Source organism: Hypanus sabinus, chromosome 16 (genome assembly GCF_030144855.1).
Source record: "Hypanus sabinus isolate sHypSab1 chromosome 16, sHypSab1.hap1, whole genome shotgun sequence".
Taxonomy (NCBI): Eukaryota; Metazoa; Chordata; class Chondrichthyes; order Myliobatiformes; family Dasyatidae; genus Hypanus; species Hypanus sabinus.
The window spans coordinates 56780498-56801897 of NC_082721.1; the positions used below are offsets into that span (position 1 = coordinate 56780498).

A 21400-nucleotide genomic window follows, 5' to 3' on the forward strand; every position below is an offset into this window, starting at 1 on the left:
AGGTAACCCCAGAGGGTTTCGATATTAATATTAGGGCTCTATGGATGCCATACTATCTGCTGCAGAATTCTTTGTTCTTCTTTTCATTGAAGATAGTTCTTTGAGACCTTGATCATTGTCTCCCTACAGAATAAAGTTGAGACCAACCAGTCGCCTCCCTGATGGTATTGTGTGATGAATGAGAACCTGCTTGTACCTCTCAGCAATAAGGATCCATTCATTCTGACCAGATCACCAACTTAATTTGCAGAAACATAGCCCCAAAACTACAAGGAACCTCTGCTGTGCTTCACTGTTGGTTGCAAACACTCATCCATGTAGCACTCTCCAGCTCTTCTATGAACAAACTGCCTCCTGTTTGAACCAAAATTTTCAAATTTTAACTTGTCAGTCCAGAGCACTTGCTGTCATTGTTCAGCATCCCAATCCTTGTGTTATTGTGTGTAGGTGAGACTTATGGCTTTGTTTTCATCATTTTGGAGCAAATGGCTTTTTACTAGCAACTTTTCCATGATGACCACTTTTGACAAGACTTCTCAAGGCTCTAGAGAGGTGTACTTGTGTTCCAGTGGTTTCAGTGAGTTCAGAGCTGATAGCAGCACCAAACCTCTTCTGACTTAGAAGGGATTTCTTTGGCAGCTTGAATGGGGCATGACTGCACAAGCACATGAAAGTCAGCCTGTGAGGCAGCGGGAGAATTTAAAAAGTGAACAGATTAACGGAGCGAGCGACGGAGTAGAGGGAGACAGAGTAGGAAGGCTTTAGTTCGAGAGGCTTCAGCGAGCAGAGTCTGAGGACAAGCTTCACTCCAAGTGAGGTAAGGCTGGGTGTTCCTTTAATTAATCTAATTAGCTTAGAAGTAGGTAATGGAGGCAGCAGTTAGGGCAGTTGAGTGCTCCATTCGCAGTATGTGGGAAGTCAGGGCAAGCACAATTGCCCCTGATGACTACACCTGTAAAAGGTGCATCCAGCTACAGCTCCTGACAAACCGTGTTAGGGAACTGCAGCTGGAGCTGGATGAACTTTGGATCATTCGGGAGGCAGAGGTAGAAATAAAAAGGAGTTACAGGGAGATAGTCACCCCTAAGAGTCAGGAGACAGCTGGGAAGAGGAAAGGAGAGGAAAGGGGAATAGACAGAATGAGCAGAGCACCCCTGTGGCCGTTCCCATCAACAATAAGTATACCGTTTTGGATACTGTTGATGGGGACGACCTACCAGGGACAAGTTGCAGTGGTTGCGTCTCTGGCACCAAGACTGGACCCTCAGCTCAGAAAGGAAGGAGGGAAAAGAGGAGAGCAGTAGTGATAGGGGATTCGATAGTTAGGGGAATAGATGAGAGGTTCTGTGGAAGAGATCGAGAATCCCGATCTGTTGCCTCCCTGGTGCCAGGGTCCGCAATATCTCGGATCAAGTTCTCAGTATTCTCAAGAGGGAGGGTGAGCAGCCAGATGTCGTGGTCCATGTAGGGACTAACGATGTTAGTAGGAAGAGTGAGGAGGTCCTGAAAGGTGAGTTTAGGGAGTTAGGCAACAAGTTAAAGGACAGGACCTCCAGGAGAGCAATCTCAGGATTACTACCAGTGCCATGTGAAGGCAGGTTTAGAAATAGTAAGATAGCGCAGATCAACATGTGGCTGAAGACATGATGCAGGAGGGAGGGCTTCAGATTTATAGATAATTGGTAGTTTTCCAGGGAAAGTGGGACCGGTTTCGGCAGGACGGTTTACATCTGAACTCGAGGGGGACAAATATTCTTGCAGGTAGACAGGCTCCAGTGGATTTAAACTAGATTCAAGGGGGGAAGGGAACCAGAGTGTAGGAACAGATGTATGGGAGTAGGAAGAAAAAGATAGTAAAGTTGTTTGCACCGTTAGTGATAAACAGAGAGTAAGAGGTGGAGAATTTCTTAAATGCATTTATTTTAATGCTTAGGAGCATTGTAAGAAAGATGGACGAGCTTAGAGCATGGATTGATACATGGAAATATGATGTTGTAGCTATTACCATGGTTGCAAGAGGGGTGTGATTGGCAACTAAATATTCCTGAATCTCGTTACTTCAGGTGTGATAGAATCGGAGGGACAAGAGAGGGAGGTGTTGCATTGCTTGTCAGAGAAAATATTACAGAGGTGCTCTGGCAGAATGGATTTGAGGGCTTGTCTAGGGAGGCTATTTGAGTGGAATTGAGGAATGGAAAAGGTGTAGTAATACTTACAGGGGTGTATTTTAGACCACCTAATGGGGAGCGAGAATTGGAGGAGCAAATTTGTTAGGAGCTGGTAGATATTTGTAGTAAGCACAGGGTTATGATTGTGGGAGATTTTAATTTTCCACACATAGACTGGGAAGCCCATACTGTAAAAGGGATGGATGATTTGGAGTTTGTAAAATGTATGCAGGACAGTTTTTTTCCAACAATACATAGAGGTACCAACTAGAGAAGGGGTAGTGTTGGATCTCATGTTAGGGAATGAGATAGGTCAAGTGACGGAGGTATGTGTTGGGGAGCACTTCGGGTCCAGTGACCACAATGCCATTAGTTTCAATTATGGAGAAGAATAGGACTGGACCCAGGGTTGAGATTTTTAATTGGAGAAAAGCTTACTTTGAGGAGATGCGAAAGGATTTAGGAGTGGATTGGGACAAATTGTTTTATGGGAAGGATGTAATAGAGAAATGGAGGTCATTTAAAAGTGAAATTTTGAGGGTACAGGATCTTTATGCTCCTGTTAGGCTGAAAGTTTAAAAGTTTGAGAGAGCCATGGTTTTCAAGGGATAATAGAAACTTGTTCAGAAAAAGAGAGAGATCTACAATAAATATAGGCAGCATGGAAAATCGGAGCTCGAGGAATATAAAGAATGTAAGAAGAATCTTTAGAAATAAATTAGAAAAGCTAAAAGATGCGAGGTTGCTTTGGCAAGTAAGGTGAAAATAAATCCAAAGGGTTCCTACAGTTACATTAATAGCAAAAGGATAGTGAGGGATAAAACTGGTCCCTTAGAGAATCAGAGTGGACAGCTATGTGTGGACAGCCAAAAGAGATGGGGGAGATTTTGAACAATTTCTTTTCTTCGGTATTCACTAAGGAAAAGGATATTGAATTGTGTAAGGTAAGGGAAACAAGTAGGGAAGTTATGGAAACTATGATGATTAAAGAAGAGGAAGTCCTGGCACTTTTAAGGAATATAGAAGTGGATAAGTCTCCAGGTCCTGACAGTATATTCCCTAGGACCTTGAGGGAAATTAGTGTAGAAATAGCAGGGTCTCTGACAGAAATATTTCAAATGTCATTAGAAACGGGGATGGTGCCGGAGGATTGGCGTATTGCTCATGTGGTTCCATTGCTTAAAAAGGGTTCTAAGAGTAAACCTAGCAATTATTGGCCTGTAAGTTTGTTGTCAGTGGTGGGTAAATTAATGGAAAATATTCTTAGAGATGGTACATATAATTATCTGGATAGACAGGGTCTAATTAGGAGCAGTCAATATGGATTTGTGCGTGGAAGGTCATGTTTGACAAATCTTATTGAATTTTTTGAAGAAGTTACAAGAAAAGTTGACGAGGGTAAAGCAGTGGATGTTGTCTATATGGACTTCAGTAAGGCCTTTGACAAGGTTCCGCACGGAAGGTTAATTAGGAAGGTTCAATTGTTAGGTATTAATATCGAAGTAGTAAAATGGATTCAACAGTGGCTGGATAGGAGATGCCAAAGAGTAGTGATGGATAACTAGTCAGGTTGGAGGCCAGTAACTAGTGGTGTGCCTCAGGGATCTGTACTGGATCCAATGTTATTTGTCATATACATTAATGAAATGGATGATGGGGTGATAAATTGGATTAGTTAGCATGCAGATGATAATAAGATAGGTATTGTTGTGGATAATGAAGTAGGTTTTCAAAGTTTGCAGAGAGATTTGGGCCAGTTGGAAGAGTGGGCTGAAAGATGGCAGATGGAGTTTAATGCTGATAAGTGTGAGGTGCTACATTTTAGTAGGACTAATCAAAATAGGACATACGTAAATGGTAGGGCATTGAAGAATGCAGTAGAACAGAGTGATTTAGGAATAATGGTGCATAGTTCCCTGAAGGTAGAATCTTATGTGAATAGGGTGGTGAAGAAAGCTTTTGGTATGCTGGCCTTTATAAATCAGAGCTTTTGGTATGATGGCCTTTATAAATCCATATGCAGTATGTGGGAAGTCAGGGTCAACACAGTTGTCCCTGATGACCACACCTGCAAAAAGTGCGTCCAGCTGCAGCTCCTATCAGCCCGAGTTAGGGAGTTGGAGCAGGAGCTGGATGAACTACGGATCATTCGGGAGGCAGAGGCAGAGATAGATAGGAGTTATCAGGAGGTAGTCACACCAAAAATCCAAGAAGTAGACAGATGGGTGACAGTCCAGAGAGGCAGGGGGAGCAGGCAGAGAGAGCAGAGCACCCCTGCGGCCATTCCCATTAACAATAAGTATACCGTACTGGATACTGTTGATGGGGATGACCTACCAGGAATGAGTTGTAGTGGTCCTGCCTCTGGCACAGAGGTTGAACCCTCAACTAGGAAGGGGAGGAGGGAAGAGAAGAGAGCGATAGTTTTAGGGGATTCTATAATCGGGGGGCAGATAGGAGATTTTGTGGGGCAGATCGGGAGTCTCGGATGGTATGTTGCCTCCCTGGTGCCAGGGTCCAGGACATCTCAGATCGGGTGCAGGCTATTCTTGAGAGTGAGGGCATGAACCCAGATGTAGTGGTCCATGTAGGGACCAATGATGTAGTTAAGGTGAGTGAGGGGGTCCTGCTTAGAGAGTTCAGGGAGTTAGGAGTGAAGCTGAAAGGCAGAACCTCCAGGGTGACAATCTCGGGATTGCTACCTGTGCCACGTGCGAGTGAGGCAAAGAATAGAATGATTATGCACATTAATACGAGGCTGAGAGCATGGTGCAGGAAGGAAGGGTTCAGGTTTTTGGATAATTGGTCTTTGTTCCAGGGACGTTGGGATCTGTTTCGAAGGGACGATCTACATCTGAACTGGAGGGGTACTAACATTCTTGCAGGAATGTTTACCAGTGCTGCTCGGGGGGGTTTAAACTAGATGTGCAGGGGGCAAGATCCAGAATACGAGAGAAGATGATATGATGAAGGATAAGGGACAGGTGGGGAATACACGTTTCCCAAATATTAATTGTGTAAAGGAGAAAGGTGAGACAGAACATGTGTTGGAAAAGTTACATGTACAGAGGGTTGGTCAGAAGGAGCATGGGGTTAAATGTGTAGAAGGTTTGGGTGATCTTGAGAAGGTCATCAAAATTCAAGGTGCAATTAGCCCGATGGAAGTTCAAGGAGCTGGGTTAGGTACAATAGACAGTGCTTTAAGCAAAGAGAGGAGGAATGGGCTAAGAATTCTATACTTGAATGCGCGTAGTGTCAGAAATAAGACAGATGAGCTTGAAGCTCAGATGAAAATGGGGAACTACGATATTGTTGGGATAACGGAGACATGGCTGCAAGGGGATGAGGCCAGGGAATTGAGTGTACCAGGGTATACGTGCTATCGTAGAGACAGAAATATGGGAAGAGGGGGTGGGGTGGCCCTGTTGGTGAGGAATGAGATTCAGTCCTTAGCAAGGGGTGACTTAGGAACAGGGGAAGTAGAGTCTGTGTGGATTGAGCTGAGGAACAGTAAGGGTAAAAAGACCCTAATAGGTGTTGTGTACAGGCCCCCAAACAGTAGCGTGGATATTGGGTACAAGTTGATTAGGGAGTTAACATTGGCATGTGCTAAAGGTAATGCAGTCGTTATGGGAGATTTCAACATGCAGGTGAACTGGGAGAATCAGGTAGTTGCTGGACCCCAGGATAGAGAGTTTGTGGAGTGTCTAAGGGATGTATTTTTGGAACAGCTTGTGCTTGAGCCAACCAGGAACGAGGCTATTTTGGACTTGGTGATGTGTAATGAACAGGAATTGATAAGTGATCTTGAAGTAAAGGAGCCATTAGGAAGTAGTGATCATAACATGATAAGTTTTTATCTACAATTTGAGAGGGATAAGGGCAGATCAGAGGTGTCAGTATTGCAATTAAATAAAGGAGACTTCAGAGCCATGAGGGAAGAGCTGGCCAAAGTTAAATGGGCGGATGCCCTGGCAGGAAAGACAGTGGATCAGCAGTGGCAGATATTCTTGGGGATAATACAAAAGATGCAAAAGCAGTTCATTCCAATGAGAAGGAAGGATTCAAAGAGGGGGAAGGGGCCACAGTGGTTGACAAAGGAAGTCAGAGATTGTATAGCATTAAAGAAAAAGAAGTATGACAGGGCTAAGATGAGTGGGAATACAGATGATTGGGAAAGTTTTAAGGATCAGCAGATCTTAACTAAAAAAGCAATACGGAGAGAAAAAAAATCAGGTATGAGCTCAGTCTAGCCAGGAATATAAAAGGGGATGGCAAAAGCTTTTTTAGCTATGTGAAGAGAAAGAAGATAGTTAAGAACAATGTTGGCCCCTTGAAGAATGAATTGGGAGAAATTGTTATGGGAAACAGGGAAATGGCAACAGAATTTAATGCATACTTTAGATCTGTCTTCACCAGGGAGGACACAAGCAATCTCCCAGATGTATGGATGGGCCAGGGTCATAAGATATCAGAGGAATTGAAACAGATTGACATTAGGAAAGAAACTGTGATGAGTAGACTGATAGGACTGAAGGCTAATAAATCCCCGGGTCCAGATGGTCTGCATCCGAGGGTTCTAAAAGAGGTGGCTCAGGAAATTACGGATGCATTGGTAATCATTTTCCGATGTTCCTTAGATTCAGGATCAGTTACTGAAGATTGGAGAGTGGCTAATGTTATCCCACTTTTCAAGAAGGGAGGGAAGGAGAAAACGGAGAACTAACGTCAGTCGTGGGGAAGATGCTTGAGTCCATTATTAAGGATGAAATAGTGGCATATCTTGATGGCAGTAATAGGATTAGGCCGAGCCAGCATGGATTTACCAAGGGCAAATCATGCTTGACTAATCTGTTGGAGTTTTTTGAGGGTGTAACAAGGATGTTAGACGAGGGTAAGCCAGTGGATGTAGTGTACCTAGATTTTCAGAAGGCATTCGATAAGGTGCCACATTGGAGATTGGTGAGTAAAATCAGAGCTCATGGCATTGGGGGCAGGGTTTCAACATGGATAGAAAACTGGTTGGCAGATAGAAAGCAAAGGGTAGCAGTGAATGGGTGTTTCTCGGACTGGCTGGAGGTGACTAGTGGGGTACCACAGGGCTCTGTATTGGGACCACAGCTCTTTACGATTTATGTCAACAATTTAGATGAGGGCATTGAAAACTATATCAGCAAGTTTGCTGACGATACTAAACTGGGTGGCAGTGTGACATGCGAAGAGGATGTTAGGAGAATACAGAGAGACTTGGATAGGCTGGGTGAGTGGGCAGATACTTGGCAGATGTCATTCAATGTGAATAAATGTGAAGTTATCCACTTTGGAAGCAGGAACAAGAGGGCAGAGTATTGTCTGAACGGTGTAGAGTTAGGTAAGGGAGAAATGCAAAGAGACCTAGGAGTCCTAGTTCACCAGTCAATGAAGGTGAATGAACAAGTGCAACAGGCAGTGAAGAGGGCAAATGGAATGTTGGCCTTTATTACAAGGGGAATTGAGTACAAGAGCAAGGATGTCCTTTTGCATTTGTACAGGGCCCTGGTGAGACCACACCTGGAATATTGTGTACAGTTTTGGTCTCCAGGTTTAAGGAAGGACATTCTGGCAATTGAGGAAGTGCAGCGTAGATTCACTAGGTTGATTCCTGGGATGGCAGGGCTGTCTTACGCAGAGAGATTGGAGAGATTGTGCTTGTACACACTGGAATTGAGGAGATTGAGAGGGGATCTGATTGAAACGTTTAAGATAATTAAAGGATTTGATAGGATTGAGGCAGGAAATATGTTCCAGATGTTGGGAGAGTCCAGTACCAGAGGGCATGGATTGAGAATAAGAGGTCAGTTATTTAAAACAGAGTTGAGGAAAAACTTCTTCTCCCAGAGAGTTGTGGAGGTGTGGAATGCACTGCCTCAGAAGACGGTGGAGGCCAATTCTCTGGATGCTTTCAAGAAGGAGCTGGATAGATATCTGATGGATAGGGGAATCAAGGGATATGGGGACAAGGCAGGGACTGGGTATTGATAGTGAATGATCAGCCATGATCTCAGAATGGCGGTGCAGACTCGAGGGGCCGAATGGTCTACTTCTGCACCTACTGTCTATAAAAATCTGTCATGCACCTGGCTCTGGTGCATCTGGAAAACAAGGACCGTTGTGTCAGACTGTTGTTTCCGGATTTAATTTCAACATTCAACGCTACTTTCCCACAGATATTGGTGAACAGACTCCTACTCCTCAGTCTAAATGCACCACTGTGCAACTGGGTATTGGATTTCCCAACAACAGTCCTCAGCTTGTCAGGATGTACAACTGCTCCTCACTCGCCATCATCCTCAACATGTGTGCCCCTCCATGTCCCAGAGCTGTGTGTTGAGCCCATTGCTGTACACTCTGCTCACACATTGTCAAATTCACCGATGACACAACAGTAGCGGGTATTATAACCAACAATGAGAAGGTGGCCTACAGAGATGAGTTTTAGAAGCTTGAGGCCTGCTACCGAGCAAATGACCTCTTCCTCAATGTCAACAAAACAAAGAATATTATTAGTGAAATCAGGAGAACTCACATCACATCAGCAGCACAGCACTGGAAACTATGAGCAGTTTCAATCTCCTGGGACAGCATATCTTGCACAGCCTCTGATGGTCCCAGAACACAACCTATACAGTTAGGAAAGCTCACCAACATCTTAAGTTTCTGAGCAGGCTAAAAAGAGCTGGACTCTGCACATCTCTACTCATGTCCTTCTACATATGCGCAGTAGAAACCATCTTAGAAAACTTTATCATACATCAGATGGAAACTGCACTGTGGCAAACAGGAAATTGTAGGAAATTCTCTACAATGGTTATGCCATCACCAGCATCAGCCTACCTGCCATCAAGGACATATATTGAAAAAGATGCTTGTAAAGAGCCAGTAACGTCATGAAGGATCCCACCAACACTGCTCATTGACTGTCTGCACTACTCCCATCTGGGAGGTGGCTGCATAGCGTCCATGCCAGGATGACCAGGTTCAAAAACAGTTAATTTCCCCAAGCAATAAGGATAAGGTTAAAGATTTCAACCTCAACACAAGGCTTAATATGACCATTTCTTTTAGAAGAATATAGCCTGGTATCATTCAGTGCAAAATAATGTTTTGGATAGTGAAAAAGTGAAATTGTTTGGACCTGTTAATATGTTGTGCAATCTGTTGGTGTCAATGTCCAATTAAACTCTCTTCTGCTGCACATCTCTGCCAAATTTGTACTACATTCTGATTTAAATTGCAGTGCATTCAATAGTATTATCAGATGTATAAGAGGCCAGAGCCCTAAAGTGAACTGAACATATCTAGCTGGTATAAACACACAATGTGCTAAAACATGACTTGACTTCGTCTAACCAAGCAGAGTCCACCGCCAAGAAGGCCCACCAGCGCCTTTACTTCCTGGGAAAGCTGAAGAAATTTGGCCTGTCCCCTAAAACCCTCACTAATTTTTATAGATGCACCATAGAAAGCATTCTTCTGGGGTGCATCACAACCTGGTATGGAAGTTGTCTTGTCCAAGACCAGAAGAAGCTGCAGAAGATCTTGAGCACAGCCCAGCACATCACACAAACCAATCTTCTGTCCTTGGACTCACTTTACACCGCACACTGTCGAAGCAGTGCTGCCAGGATAATCAAGGACACAACCCACCCAGCCAACACACTTTTTGTCCCTCTTCCCTCCAGAAGAAGGTTCAGGAGCTTGAAGACCCGTACGGCCAGATTTGGGAACAGCTTCTTTCCAACCGTGATAAGACTGCTGAACTGATCCTGACCTGGATCTGGGCCGTACCTTCCAAATATCCGGACCTGTCTCTCAGTTTTTTTTTGCACTACCTTACTTTCCCTTTTCTATTTATGATATATAATTAAAATTTTTATTATATTTTACTATCAATTTGTACTCCAGGGAGCACAAAGCGCAGAATCAAATATCGCTGTGATGATTGTACGCTCTAGTATCAGTTGTGGTGACAATAAAGTAATAAAGTAACTGAAGAGTAGTTTACAACTGTAACATTTTGGATGACTGGACATCCTAACAGATTTCACACCATGTACTTTAATCTGATAAACTTTGCAGTAACAAACACTGACTTCCCACTATCACCCAAATATTTGTAGCTACAATCTTTTATTTTGACACCACTTGCTTTTGTAGCATAAGGTTTAGGTCTTGCACTGTATGCTACCACAAGACTACAAATTTCACAACACATCAGTGACGATAACCCTCATTAGAGTACAACACAGAAAAAGGCCCTTTGACTCATCTTGTCCATGCTGAACTATTATTCTGCCTAGTCCCATCAACCTGGATCATAACCTCCCATCCATGTACTTATCCAAACTACACCTAAATTCTATAATTGAATCCGCAACCACCACTTCTGCTGGCACCTTGTTCTACACTGCTACACTCTAAGTGAACAAGTTTCCCCTCAGGTTCCCCTTAAACATTTCACCTTTTACTCTTAACCTATGACCTTAGTTTTAGTCTCCTACAACTTCAGTGGAAAAAGCCTGCTAGCATTTATTCTAAACATACACCTCAATTTTGTATACCACTGTCAAATCTCCCCATCTCTTTCCTATGCTCTAGGGAATAGTCCCAATCTGTTCCAACTTTTCCCCTATAACTCTGGTCCTCACATCTGGCAATATCCTTGTAAATTTCCTTTGTACTCCTTCAACCTTATTGACATTGTTCCTGCTAATATCAGGTGATGCTGATATTCACTGGCTGACTGATATGGATATATCAGTTTGAAGACACTGGCAGGAAGGAATGAGAGCTAAAGAATGTTTATTGCTGAGATCTATGTGTTAAGAGTTTAAACAGAAAATCCACAGCACAGCTCAGATAGAGAGAGAGCTTCAATTCAATTATTAAAACTTGCCAACATTGATTTGATGTTAAATTACATGACAATTACCGGGTCTTTAAACTGCTCACTGACTGAACGAATGACAGGCAAGGTCTCTTCCAGCTTTGATGCCAGTTGATCTGCATTCATATCACCGAGTCCAAGCATACTGCACATCTGAAATGCAGGGGCATTCAGTAAATACACTGACTCTACAGCCAAATGTTACAGAACTCACCAACTATGCAAGTGACAGTTATTCAGAGAAGGTTATAGACCACAGTCATGTTAATTCTTTTAACTGAAGTGACTATGTGATATTTTAAGAGTTGGACTGCAAAGAACCCTAGCTACTTTCATTTTAAAATTTCATTGTTAAATGATGAAAATTAAATTCAGTCTTTAAAAGCAGATTTTTTCACATACAAGTACACAAGACACACACATCCCCAAAACCAACAAGCTCAGAAGGGAAATCCGAGCCATCCAGGTGTAATAATTTAAAAGACGAAAGCAAAGCATCAGCTAATGCTACAGAAAGTACATAAGGCCGTAAGACATAAGAGCAGAATTGGGCCATTCAGCCTATCAATCATGGCTGATTTATTTTCCCTCAACCCCATTCTCATGCCTTCTTTCTTCCTGTAACCACTGATGCCCTTATTAATCAAGAACCTATCAACCTCTACTTTAAATGTCTTGGCCTACACATATGTTTGTGGCAATGAATTCCAGATTCATCATCCTCTGGCTAAAGAAATTCCTCATCTCTCTTCTAAAGGGAACTCCTATTCTGAGGTTGTGCCCTCTGGTCCTAAACTCTCCCACTACTAGAAACATCTTCTGGGTGTACGCACTAACTAGATATTGAGGTATGAAACTGGTAACATGCCAATTATGCGCAGATTAAGGTGAGAGATAAATTGCATGGATGCCATCATTTATCATTTGTCATCCACTCCATTATATCACCTGATTCTCAAATTTTCCTTTTTGGACATGAGGACACTCAGGATGTCCCTTAAAAAACAACACCTCTAAAATGGCACAAAGTCAGCAACATATTAACTGTTCGAGGACAACAGCCCACAAGTTTAAATGTGATTCAGCTCCCCCTATGTACAGCAGAATGATTTATCATTTGCATAACATCAGAGGTGTTCTGACTGCAAGAACTAGAATGGTCATGGTGTTGCAATGACTTAACCTAAAACTTTCTTGTACATCATTTTTAGGAGCCACTGGGTAGAGTGCCTCAGGAACAGTGTAAAAAGTGAATTTGATGTAGAAAAATCCAGTTTCTAAAAACAAACATCTATTAAGAGGTACATTCTTAGAAAGGCGCATGTATGAAAGAAAAGTGGAGGGCTGTGGAAGGGAAGGATTAGATTGATCTTAGTGTAGATTAAAAGTATGGCACAACATTCTACTCTTTTAAGCTCTCTGTTAGAAAAGTGTCCACAGTTGACTTCAACTTCCCTAATATCGATTGGCATCTCATATTAAGGCACAACAATCTAGGTTTAAACTTAATGTTTAATCTTGTCTCATCTAATGCTTTCTCCTCTTCCCAGTGGAGAACCCTTGGTGAAATAAGGCTTCTACTGGACCTGAGTCTTATGACAATGCTATCCATCTACAGACAAACTCACGAGCTGATGCACACTTTTAGGTGCAGCCTGGTGAATGGCACCAGGAGCAAGAATCTTGTTGGATTTCATTCCCATCCATTTCCTAACCATGGACTTCTAACCCTGCTGTAGCACTCCCAAAAGCAGTGTGATTATATTAATGCCCTGGACCAACCCTAAATAGCAACCACCACACCATCCCCCCCTCACAACCTTACAATTCCTTCCAGAGATCTTCTTGTGTACAGGCATTCACCAGAAAACTCTGCCTTATAGTCTTATAGAAATACAGGACAGAAACAGGCTCTTTGGCCCATCAACTTTCTCCTGGACCATACCCCTCCATCAATGTACTTATCCAAGCTTTCCTTAAATGCTGAAATCAAACCCACATCCATCACTTCTGCTGGCAGCTTGTTCCTCACTCACACCCCTCTGAGTGAAGTAGTTTCCCTTTAAGTTCCCCTTAAACATTTCACCTTTAATCCATGGCCTCGAGTTCTAGTCTCACCCAACCTCAGTGGAAAAAGTCTGTTTGCATTTAACTTAGCTATATCCCTCATAAAGAAAATTAAACAATTTTTTTGGCAACCATTAATAGTTATTTAGCTTAACTAATTTCAAACATGAGTTTTGTCTACCTGAGAGATGAAAGGACTGATCTGATTCTTAATCTGCATCAACCTCCCCAGACCCCTCTCGACAATCGTTGGGAAGTTCAAGAGTCGCAGTGTGTGTCCTGTCGGTGCTGTATCAAACACCACCACTGAGAAATTCATTCCTTTCACCAGTCTGTAAATTAGATGCAAACAGTTATTAAACCAGGAAGACTCTTCCAAAGGCACATACACTAGATAATGGAGAAACTCAACAGGTTAGGCAGCATCTATGGAGGGAATGTATAGTCAACGTTTCAGGTTGAGACCCTTCATCAAGATTGAAAAGGAAGGAGGAAGAAGCCAGACTAATTAATGTTAATTAATTTGTGTTTATCAGCCTGTAGCCCTGCATGTTATTTGTAGCTTTACTCTGCAGATACATACTGCGTGATATACGCGGAGGGAATCAGTCACAATTAATTACTCTTAAAGAGCATGGCAGAGCATAATCTTTCACAATTGATGAAAAGTTATTGAACAAAAGGAGTTCTAAACCAGGAGACTGTTGTAAAGGAACACAAAGTACTGGAGGAACTCAGCAGGCCATGCAGCATCAATGGAGGGAAATAAAAATCAACATTTCAGACAAGAACCTTCATCATGACCAGAAAGGAAGGACAAAGAAGCCAGAAGGCTTTGGCACAAAACACCGACTGTTAATTCCTCTCCATAGATGCTGCCTGACCTGCTGAATTCCTCCAGGATTTTGTGAGATCTTCTGGATTTCCAGCATCTACAGAATCTCATACTTGACTATTCTAAAGCTGCTTTCTGCATCGAGTTGGAAACCCTCGCACACAGATTTTTCACTGCCAGTCCAAAAAAAATCTGCCTATCTCATAACTCAGACTCTCAAATACATTTCATGGAATAAGCAGTGGGATGGCAGTCATGCTGCTAGGGCTTCTCTCTTTGGAGTGAAGGAGGATCAGAGGTGACTTGACAGACCTATACATGATAAGAGACAGATACAGTGGGCAGCCTGAGACTTTTTCCCAGGGCAGAAATGGCTAATCCCCGGGGGGGGGGGAAGCATAAGGGCATAACTTTAATATGTTTGGAAGAAAGTATGGGGGGGGGGGGGTGTTATTGGAGAGCAATAAGTGTGCTAGAAGTGGTAGGGCAGATATGTTAGTAGCACTTAAGACTCTTAAATACGTACATGAAAGAAAAATGGAGGGTTATGTAAGAGGGTTAGATCAGAGTAGGTTTAAAACATCTGTCCACCATTGTGGTCTGAAGAGCCAGTACTGTACTGTGCTGTAATGCTCTAAAATCTCAAAGGCTTGGGATAGAGTGTGCAGCAATGAAACCCACATATTTATGCCACTGTTAATGTTGGGTTGTATGGGATATCCCAGGAGGGGTAACAGCTCCACTGAAAGGGGTTTCATGTGCACTCTGGGGCAACTCACTCACCTTTAGTCTCCACCCTACACTCCGTTCTCATTGATGCCTCTAAGTAGCTGTTGCATACAACAGCCACATCCCAACAAGCCGCCTTAACAGGCAGGCTAAACCAGCTGACAGGCCTCATACCCTAGGACATAGGGGTATGAGCACACACCTATCCTAGCATACAAAGTCAGCTCCGGTGGACTGGCAAATGAGATCTACAATGAGATCAAATGGCCAGGAAGGCAGCTCCACAATGCTCCATAAAGAATGAAGGGCATGACAAGGTGCAGAAGTAGTCATGGTCATCCATTGCAACCATGTAAGATCCCAGTTGTGATGACTACTCGTACCACTGGATTCAGACTTCCCAGTGCAACTGCTTTTCCTTCTTAAAACCTCTCCTGCACAGGTTTCCTGTCATTATGAGATATGACAGACAGCCACCAATGTTCTACTTGCAACTCCCTGCATCTTAGTTCATCTAACACTATTAGTACATACATCCTATTCTCATTTTACAAACCACCTCACAATTCAAAATGTCCTGAACTGGACATTCACCTCACTATCACCTACTTTTGTGCTTGCAAGCTGCACATCAAAGAGCTTCATTCTTAGCTTATGCACCCAAAAACCTTGGACAGGTTCTCCTTCCATCACTTCCCACTCCCCAACGCCCCTCTGCCAATATGCCCTCCTGCAGATCTTCAAGTGGCTTAAAAGGATTTCCACTACTGCTTGATCATAAATCCATTTCAATCATCGACTACTCTTTTGCCTTAACACTTCGCTGATGTAAGTTTTTTCTTGTAATAGAAATTCACATAAATTAAGAGCGAGATCACTCATGAATATTTTTATTATATCCCACATAAATTTCAATGCCCAAAACTAACAGAAAGATCCTTCTCATCATTTCACTATACAGAAAAGATCAACTGAGCAGTTCCTGAAGCAACAATCCTGTTAAGAGGCAAAGCCTAGGATTTGCTTTCAGCCAGTGACTGAGCAAATTGCAAATGGCCAAGTTAGAAGACTGACCCTATTCCCCAGCATATTACCTCATAACTTCAGCATAGCTCATTGCTTCATCGATGCCTGGGAATGCACTCATCGCCTCCTGCATCATCTTCTTGCCCATGCTCAACATATTGTCTTCTTCAAAAAATTCATCTGGTAATTCAGCTACACCCAGGCTTGGATCAATTTCCTGCTCAATGCAACAGAAAAACAACCAAGCTTGAAGTTTTCATCATGGAAACCAAATTCATACATGATTTGAAATGCCACAAATTGGATTTCTTCAAATAGGTAAGAGAAATCCTGTTGAGTATTAGGAGTTCCTAGATCTAACACCTGCATATAGAGTTAATTGAAGCAGGGTATACTAATTGGCCTCAACACTAGACACTGCATTTGGTAATGTTGATATTCTCAACTAGAGTGAAGATGACTGGATAAGACATGTTCGCGACCACACTACTATTATGGTTCAGATTTCAACCACACAACTTGTTTGCATCCATGCTGGAGAAACTCAGCAGGTCAGGCACCATCCTTGGAAAGGAATAAACAGTGGGCATTTCAGGCCGAGATCATTTATCAGGACTCAGCCTGAAACGTTGAATGTTTATTCCTCTCCATAAATAACGCCTGACCTGCTGAGTTCCTCCAGCATTTTGTGTGTGTTGGTCTGGATTTCCAGCTACTCTTAGAACAATTATTTGCTTATCAAATTAACTGTTTGGTATACAGTAGTTTGGCTTAAAGTCAAGAGCTGTATCCCAACCCGTTCCCAAATCACTGGCTGACATAATAGCTGCTGTTTTTGAACCACTTGCTCTGCCCTTTAACAAGGTTCTGGTGGGCATAACTAACTTCAGTCCAGCAGCCTTATCTACCCACTTCAACTCCTTGTTTACCAACTAACGCAAATATCACTTGCAGATTTATAGAGTTAAGTTATCCCTCAATCTTCTAAGTTCAATGAACAAAGCCAAATTCATGCAATCCAATCCCACATTTTAAACCCATCCAGCATCTTGATAAAGAATACTAGTCATGTGTATTGCTCTTGAAGTCAAATGCTCCAGTAAGTCTTCATGTTAATAAGAGTTTTATCTGAAAATGCAGACCAAACCAAAATGAAGAAAAAAGAGCATTCAAGGCAATTCAGGGAAGTAAAAGCAGAGAACCATAAATCTGGAGAAGACCAGCTCAAAGGCACCGACTGTACCTCAGAGAGTGCAGTCCATCATGAAAAAGTGGAAAAAATATGATACCACAGCAACAATGCATAGGTCAGGCTGCCCCATCAATTTAGTCTCTGAAGAACTGCATTTGTAAGAAAGGCTACTGTAATGCCAACACTCACTCTAAGTGCACTGCAGAAGTCAGTGGTTACAACTGGAGATGAAGTTCAAGTCTCCACAAGTTCTCAGGCCTTGCACAAAAAGAGCATTTATAAAAGAGTGGCAAGTTAAAAGCCCTGGCTTAAAAAAAATCCTTGCCCATAAAGACTTTGCAAAGAGCAACTCAGGAGGTGTGGAAGAAGGTCTTGTGGTCAGATGAGACTAAATGGAATATTTCAGCCTCAACACTAAGAGGTAAGTGTGGCATAAATCCAGTATTAGATAACCTCGCCCAGAGAGCTTAAACTGGGGAGTAAGTTCATCTTTCACCAGGACAATGATCCAAACCACACTTCCAGAGCAACCATGGAGTGGCTACAATTGAAGAAAATTGATGTTCTTTGGTGACCCAGTTAAAGAGTCCTGACAACCCAATCAGCAAGACCTCAAGATTGCTGTCCACCTTTGCTCCCCAACTAATCTGGCACAGCTTGAGCAATTTTACGAGTAATGGGCAAACACTGCACCATCACATTATGCAAAGCTAATAGGCTTATCCAAAATATCTGCAAAAGGTGATTTAACCAAGTATTGAGCAAAGGGGGAATGAATACTTTTGAACTACTGACATTCCAGTTTTTTAATTTTGGTTTTTCATGCTGTACAATTTTCCCTGATTTTTGGGCTGTACTAAAAAGGAGTACGTTCAAAATAAATTCAAGTACATTATTAAATTCAAAATAAATTTATTATCAAAGTACCTATAGAGCTGCGAGAAAAAGTTTGTGAACCCTTTGCAATCACCTGGTTTTCCACATTAATTACTCATAAAATGTGGTCTGGATTCCTTAGACTCTATTATTTTGTCATATCTGTGGCAGAATAAGCGCGCTAGAATTAATAAAATCCATCTCCAAAAATCTAAAAAAGAGGGTGGCATGGCTTTATCTAACTTTCGTTTATATTATTGGGCAGCTAATATACGTTTGTGCTACCTTCTGGTCTTTCTTCCATGGCCAACCCGAGTGCCCTAACTGGGTGGCGATGGAGCTGAGCTCCACTAAAGAATTATCTATCTCTGCACTTCTTGGCTCTGCACTCCCTAGTAGTCTGCCCAGATCAATAGCTAATCCTCTTGTTAGACACACTTTGCGTATATGGGCTCAGATCAGGAAATGCTATGGTTTCCAGGGGTTTTCCGTTTCCAGCCCTATTGCTCATAATCACCTTTTTTTACCTACTACATACGATTCAGCATTCCAGGTTTGGTATAGGAAGGGCATTAGACATTTTGAAGATCTTTTCATTGATAATCGCTTCGCTTCTTTTCAGCAGCTCTCTGTTAAGTTCAATCTGCCCAATGCTCATTTTTTCAGATATCTCCAAATCCGACACTTTATTGCTCCTTTAATTCCTAACTTCCCTGAAATGCCTGTGAAAAATGCTATGGACCTATTTCTTTCCATGAATCCACTAGGTAAAGGCTTAATATCAATCATCCGAGATAAACTAGCGGCCTTACGACGGGCCCCCATGGATAAAATCAAAATGGCCTGGGAGCAGGATTTAAATATCTCCTTATCTGAGGAGAGCTGGGATTCAGTTCTCAAATCGGTTAACTCAACCTCTCTATGTGCTCGCCACTGCCTCTTACAGTTTAAGATTGTTCATAGAGCCCATATGTCTAAATCTAAACTATCTCGATTCTACCCTAGCGTTAGTCCGCTCTGTGATAAATGCAAGAGGGGCGTGGCCTCTCTCATCCATATGTACTGGTTCTGTCCTAGCTTGGAGAAATTCTGGAAAGATGGCTTCACTACGTTATCGTGTATTCTGAAACAGCACCTAGAACCATACCCCTTAATTGCTCTGTTCGGTTTTTGGGGCAAGACAGATTTATGTCTGGGTCCGACCAAATGCTGAATATTATCCTTTGCCTCTCTTCTGGCTAGACGCTTGATCCTCCTCAGATGGAGATGCTGCCCCGCCCACTCATGCTCAAAGGCTTAACGACATCATGGCCTGTTTGGACCTCGAAAAAATTCATTATTCAGTTCTCAATTCGGATCTAAAGTTCCATAAGGTCTGGGGACCTTTTATCGAGTACTTTCATAACCTTCCTCTTGACTAGGGTTTTTTTTTCCTCTTCGGTCCCTTGCTTTCAGCTCCTTTTTTTTCTGGTAGAAGGCATTATTATCCTCTGTTGCTGAGTGTATTCACAGTCTAGGAGCTTTGCTGTCCTGACTTATACTCTCTACATTGTGTTGTGGTTGGTCTGGAGTTGCTGTTGTTTTTTCTTGTGTTGTGGGGCTTGGGGAGGACACTAAGCTTACTTGTCTTTAATTTAGGTGCTTTTTTTTTTGCTAAATTCTCTTCCTTTGTAACATATTGTTATTGTATGCTTAATTTTGCACTGTTTTAATGTTCCTCATTGGGATTTGGGGTTTTTAATTTGTAAAATGTTTTGAAAAACTATATAAAAAAATTTTTTTTAAAAAGTGGTCTGATCTTCATCTAAGTCACAATTTTAGGCAAACACCATCGGCCTAAACTATTAACACACAAACAATTGTACTACTTGTCAATACTGAGTACACCAATTAAACAATCTCAGTCTAGGTTCAAAAAAAGTATGTGAACCTCTGGGGTAATGCCTTCTACAGAAGTTTATTTGGAGCCAGGTGTTCCAAGCAATGAGATGAGCTAGAAGGTGTTGGTTGTAGAGGTATCCTGCCCAATTTAAAAAAAGTCACACAAAGTCACGTTACTGACAGAGCCTGTTCTTCTCAACAAAAATCTGTTTATGTGTACCATGCCTCGATCAAAACAACTTTCAGAGGACTTATAGAAGAATTGTAAAGACGCATAAAGCTGGAAAAAGCTATAAAAGCATTTCTAAAGACCTGAGTGTTCATCAGTCCACAGTAAAAGAAAATGTCTACAAATGGAGGAACAGCAAAAGAACAGTAGAAATCTCTAGAACTGCTCTTGTGTCTACTATATGAAAAACACTGAACAATAATGGTGTTCATAGAAGGTGATCATGGAAGAAACCACTACTCTCCAAACAAAAACATTCCTGCATGCCTCAAGTTTCCAAAAGACCACCTGGATGTTCTGTGGACAGATGAGACAAAAGTTAACACAAAATACTCTGCAGATGCTGGGGTCAAAGCAACACGCGCAAAACTTTTTGGCAGAAATACACACTAAACTCCACTATGCTTAAAGGTAAAAGGGCACTGCACACTAAAACCAAAACCTCATCAACTGTGAAGTACGGTGGAAGGAGCAACATGGTTTGGGGCTGTTTTGCTTGCAATTGTTGGGGAACAACGAATTCAAAGTTGTATTAAAACATTTTACAAATGTCAGGGTAGGGGTCCATCACCTGAAGCTTAATAGAAATTGGATGATGCAACAAGAAAATGATCCAAAACACAAGAGTAAGTCATCAACAGAATGGTTTACAAAGAAGAAATTTTATGTTTTGGAATGGCCAAGTCAAGAGTCCAGACTTTAACCCAATTCAGATGTTGTAGCTTGACTTGGAAAGGGCAGTTCACGCAAGGTATCACTAAAAACATTGATCAACTGAAACTGTTTTGCATGGAGGAATGACAGACAGGCAAACATACTTTATTGATCCCAAGGGAAATTGGGTTTCGTTACAGTCGCACCAACCAAGAATAGTGTAGAAATATAGCAATATAAAACCATAAATAATTAAATAATAATAAGTAAATTATTCCAAGTGGAAATAATTCCAGGACCAGCCTATTGGCTCAGGGTGTCTGACACTGCAAGGGAGGAGTTGTAAAGTTTGATGGCAGGAATGACTTCCTATGACGCTCAGTGTTACATCTCGGTGGAATGAGTCTCTGGCTGAATGTACTCCTGTGCCTAACCAGTACATTATGGAGTGGATGGGAGACATTGTCCAAGATGGCATGCAACTTGGACAGCATCCTCTTTTCAGACACCACCGTCAGAGTCCAGTTCCACCCCCACATCATCACTGGCCTTACGAATGAGTTTGATTCTATTGGTGTCTGCTACCCTCAGCCTGTTGCCCCAGTACACAACAGCAAACATGATAGCACTGGCCACCACAGACTCGTAGAACATCCTCAGCATCGTCCGGCAGATGTTAACGGACCTCAGTCTCCTCAGGAAATAGAGACGGCTCTGACCCTTCTTGTAGACAGCCTCAGCGTTCTTTGACCAGTCCAGTTTATTGTCAATTCGTATCCCCAGGTATTTGTAATCCTCCACCATGTCCACACTGACC

General features: G+C 42.3%; 1 protein-coding gene across 1 annotated transcript in view; it reads right to left on the bottom strand.

The window, feature by feature from the left end:
- get3 (guided entry of tail-anchored proteins factor 3, ATPase) overlaps positions 1 to 21400 on the bottom strand; it is a 44810-nt gene that overhangs the window by 11185 nt on the left and 12225 nt on the right. Inside the window, exons 3-5 of the mRNA XM_059991843.1 lie at positions 15820 to 15968; positions 13343 to 13493; positions 11140 to 11247 (exon numbers count right to left, since the gene is read on the bottom strand). Of these exons, the coding sequence (XP_059847826.1) occupies positions 11140 to 11247; positions 13343 to 13493; positions 15820 to 15968 (408 nt within the window). The remainder of the gene's footprint in view (positions 1 to 11139; positions 11248 to 13342; positions 13494 to 15819; positions 15969 to 21400) is intronic.